Genomic DNA, 5,000 nt, shown 5'->3' with positions numbered 1-5,000 from the left:
AGGCCTCAGAGTTATAATGGTTTTCACTTTTATCAGGCGACCTCAGATACATGTTGAGAGTCACCACTGACAAAGATGGTCGAACTAAACCCAGACCTTCAACAGGAATCTAAAGTGAGCTCAGAGTTGTGTGATAGGCGTCAAACATGACCCCCTCCCCCTCTCTCTCTCTCTCTCTCTCCCTCTCCCCCCCCCTCCAACGCAAACTACCGCACTCCTGGAGTTTATACTCAAATGAAAGGCGGTGATTAAAAGTGAAGGGTCTGCCAAACCCGGCAAATGCAGTAGGCAGCCCAGAGATCCCGAAGCACCTCGCCCCATGTACAATGTCATCACTCCAAAGTAGCTATGGGGTCGCGCTTTTCGGCAATATACAGGCTGGTGCCATACATCATGCATATCGGAAGACGTAAATTTAGAGCGATACATTAGGATCGCACTAAAGAAAAATTGAAAAAAATGTGTTAACTTGCCTAAGGCCTTTCGACTTTTGGTAGGCCTATTTAGTTGTGTGTCCTTTGCTCCTTATAACTGACAATAGTTTGCAAGACAGCAACGCGTACACAGTCTTCAAGAAGTGGATTTGCAATGCTACCAAGTGACGACTGACAGCTACCTCTGGATTTGCGTTTGATTGATTGATGTTGGGAATGCGCTGTACTTGAATTTGAAGGTAAAACCACACTTAAAAAAAAAATCAAGATGTCAAGACTACACACGCAAACTATCATACTCCTGGAGTCTATCCTCAAAAATAAAAAGACGGGGGTTCCCACCGACCTCAGAGCTATAATGTGAGTGCTTGGCCTTGCTGGTGTTGGTCGAATGCTTGCTGGTGTTCACAGCCTGTTGGTTACCATAGCGACCGTCGTTGCCCAGCTGTTGTGTCCGATGCAGACCGCCATGGTGAGGACTCTGAAACCCACACGAGATAGTTGAAACGTCAAGATAGTTCATCAAGATAGTTCATCCGTCAAGATAGTTCATCCATCAAGAAAGTTCAACCGACATGATAGTTCAGCTGTCAAGATTGTTCAACCATCAAGATAGTCCAACCGTCAAGATAGTCCAAACCGTCAAGATAGTCCAACCATCAAGATAGTTCCACCGTCAAGATAGTTCAACCGTCAAGATAGTCCAAACCGTCAAGATAGTCCAACTATGTTGGGATACTATGGGGTGTGAAACTCGGAATGAATACTCTTGTTTTTATTGAGGCCAACTGCCCCTTGTCCGCGGGTTTCAGACACACCCCATACGAACCCGACAGAGTTATGTCCGAACATTGTCTATTTACTATCCTTCAACACCAGACAGTTAACAACCAATCGCATGCACGCACGCACGCTATAGATCAAAGCTATACCCAACTCTACCTCTATGCAACACCATTTTCTGTAACACACGTAACTTATTTTCGCTATCACCTGAACGAACAATCGATAGGTCATAATTCACACACACACACACACACACACACACACACACACACACACACACACAGGCACACACACACACAAACACACACACGCACACACACTCACACACAACAAACTAACACACCCAGGAATGCACACACGCACGCACACACACACACACACACACACACATACTCACACACACACATACTCACACACACACACACTCACACACACACACATATACACACACATATACTCACACACACACACACTCAAACACACACACACACACACACACACACACACACACACACACACACACACACACACACACACACAGCAGATCTTACCCCATTCCAACTCATCCCTTCCAACACTATGCAATTCAACACAGGCTATCCTTGCTCAACGCACATGCAACATTTTCACCATAACCATGCGGTCAACAACTCAAGTGGAACCATTGTTTAAGACTCCACCCCTCCCCATTTTTACCACCTTCCCTTTTCATATCCTTTGTTCATTACCTATGAAAATATAGCTCAACTTTAAGACTCCCTCCTTTTTACATTTAGTCAAAGTTTTGACTAAATGTTTTAACATAGAGGGGGAATCGAGACGAGGGTCGTGGTGTATGTGTGTATGTGTGTATGTGTGTATGTGTGTGTGTGTGTGTGTGCGTGTATGTGTGTAGAGCGATTCAGAGTAAACTACTGGACCGATCTTTATGAAATTTGACATGAGAGTTCCTGGGTATGATATCCCCGGATGTTTTTTTCATTTTTTCGATAAATGTCTTTGATGACGTCATATCCGGCTTTTTGTAAAAGTTGAGGCGGCACTGTCACACCCTCATTTTTCAATCAAATTGATTGAAATTTTGGCCAAGCAATCTTCGACGAAGGCCGGACTTCGGTATTGCATTTCAGCTTGGTGGATTAAAAATTGTTTGATGACTTTGGTCATTAAACATTTGAAAATTGTAAAAAAAAAAAACTTTTTTATAAAACGATCCAAATTTACGTTCATCTTATTCTTCATTATTTTCTGATTCCAAAAACATATAAATATGTTATATTTGGATTAAAAACAAGCTCTGAAAATTAAAACAATTACAAATTATGATCAAAATTAAATTTTCGAAATCAATTTAAAAACACTTTCATCTTATTCCTTGTCGGTTCCTCATTCCAAAAACATATAGATATGATATGTTTGGATTAAAAACACGCTCAGAAAGTTAAAACGAAGAGAGGTAGCCTACAGTAATAAAGCGTGCAATGAAGCACAGCGCAACCGCTACCACGCCAAACAGGCTCGTCACTTTCACTGCCTTTTGCACTTACGGCGGACTACGTTCAATTTCATTCTGTGAGTTCCACAGCTTGACTAAATGTAGTAATTTCGCCTTACGCGACTTGTTAAGACCTGAATTTCTCACATTTGTGTGGGTCTTAAAGGGCGGGTTTCACTGTACAACACGGGAAAGGTCATCCCTTGTCTAGCCAGGACATGTCAATATCACGCAAGTATTTCCGATAAGGCCCCCCCCCAAAAAAAAAGGTCTGTTTACGGTAGCATAGGGTGAAAAAATAGGGTCGGTAGGTCGGCTTTTTTTTTTTTCTCCATTTTTTTTTCTTTTTTTTTTCTCCCCTCTCTATGATGTTTCACAGTTCATTTCTTCTCATCAATCCCTGATTTTGCCCAACATAACTATTAACAGTACTTTGAGCTTACCTCCCTTCTGTCGTCTGCTGTGTGAGCGCAAACAGCTCTATTTTGGATGCGGGTTTTTTTTTTTCCAGACGATCCAAAAAAAAGATTAAAACTAGGGTCGGTCGGGTTACCGTAAACAGACCTATTTTTTTGTGTGGCCTAAACGGAAAACACGGCCAGTGTTTTGAAGCAAGTGATGGATTAGTACTAATAGTGGGAGGGGGAGTGACATTTGCATAGCTAATAATTATGCACGTGAAAATACGACACTGTGTGTGCAGAAAAGGTCGGACGAGCTGGCAAAATTGTGTTGATTGTATAAAATTGGTTATCTCATATAACTTCTTCTTCTTCTTCTGCGTTCGTGCGCTGAAACTCCCACGTACACTCGTGTTTTTTTGCACGAGTGGAATTTTACGTGTATGACCGTTTTTTACCCCGCCATTTAGGCAGCCAGTCTAATATAATAAAGATACTACATGTAGTATCTAATATAACAAAGATACTACATGTAGTTGCAAACAGCAAATGCTTGCCTCACCGAGCGACATGCACGCACACGCGGATACTTACAGTGAGATCCAGGATTTGAGACAGACACGCACGCGCGCACAACAACAAACAAAAAAACCACACACACACACACACACACACACACACGCATGTACACACACCAACACACACACACACACACACACACACACACACCACACACACACACACACACACACACACACACACACACCCACACACACACACACACACACACACAAATGCACGCACAAGATAGGCAAGCGGACGGATAATATACACACATAGATTAACAGTTTCTGTATTTTAATTTAGGGGGGGGTTTCTCAGAAACGGACTGTACACATAAGCTAGGTTTCCCAGAGGGGTATGTGTGTGTGTGTGTGTGTGTGTATGTGTGTGTGTGTGTGTGGGGGGGGGGGGGTGTGGGAAGGCCAAGGGATGGATAGTTTCAGACCAAATGTGTTCGCCCGCATCAAATATTTATGTGTAGTCCATGGCCATTAATCATTTAAAGGGATAGTACCACTTCATTTACCCCCCCCCCCCCCACCCTTCTTCCCCCACACACACCTTCTCCCCCCCACAGACACCCTCTCCCCCGCAAAAAGTCGTTCAATGTATTCATCGAGTCGATATCAGATATTCGGACACGACCATGCACACTCGACGAAGGAGGATCATGTCACGATGCAAAGTCCCCCACTAAACAAAGATTTTGTCACGCCAGGTAAACTTCGTCCTAAGTGCCTTGCATTTGAAGGTATCAAATGTCGAGAATCACATTCCAGTCACGGAAATGCAATGCGGGGGTGGTGGGTGCTTGGTGGCGGTGGGTGGTAGTGGTGGTGGTGGTGGGGGGGGGGGATGGGGGTGTGTGCGTGGGTATGTCATGTTTAAAGACCCAGTCCTTCCCGTCAAAAGGACCTGCGTGCAATCTCAGATCTAACCAGGCTTCGGCAGAGTTAATTTTTGTGCGTGGCATTTAAAAAAACAACCTGTAACCGACAATCATGTGAATTTTCTAAATTAATCCTCCCTTCCCCCCCCCCCCTCCCCCGCACCCAAGAAAGAAAAAATAAGAAAAAATGCACACTTTGCGAATGAAGCAGGCAGGGTATTGATTATGTGTGTGTGTCCATGTGGAGGGATCCCAAGTGAAAAAGTACCACAGTTTGCTATAGTAAAAGTACTATAGTATACCATGTTTTACCATAGTAAATGTACCATAGTATACTATAGTACAATAAAGTACTATGGTAAATGTACTATAGTATACCATGTTTTACCATAGTAAATGTACCATAGTATACTATAGTACAATAAAGTACT

At 43.2% G+C, this 5,000-nt stretch overlaps 1 protein-coding gene across 1 annotated transcript in view; it reads right to left on the bottom strand.

Moving 5' to 3' along the window:
* LOC138980243 (dual specificity tyrosine-phosphorylation-regulated kinase 4-like) overlaps positions 1-5,000 on the bottom strand; it is a 37,451-nt gene that overhangs the window by 24,243 nt on the left and 8,208 nt on the right. Inside the window, exon 2 of the mRNA XM_070353091.1 lies at positions 781-915. Within this exon, the coding sequence (XP_070209192.1) occupies positions 781-915 (135 nt within the window). The remainder of the gene's footprint in view (positions 1-780; positions 916-5,000) is intronic.

This window comes from Littorina saxatilis, linkage group LG11 (genome assembly GCF_037325665.1).
Source record: "Littorina saxatilis isolate snail1 linkage group LG11, US_GU_Lsax_2.0, whole genome shotgun sequence".
Lineage (NCBI taxonomy): Eukaryota > Metazoa > Mollusca > Gastropoda > Littorinimorpha > Littorinidae > Littorina > Littorina saxatilis.
The sequence above is the reverse complement of the archived record's forward strand: the minus strand, read 5'-3'. Positions and strand labels throughout refer to the sequence as shown.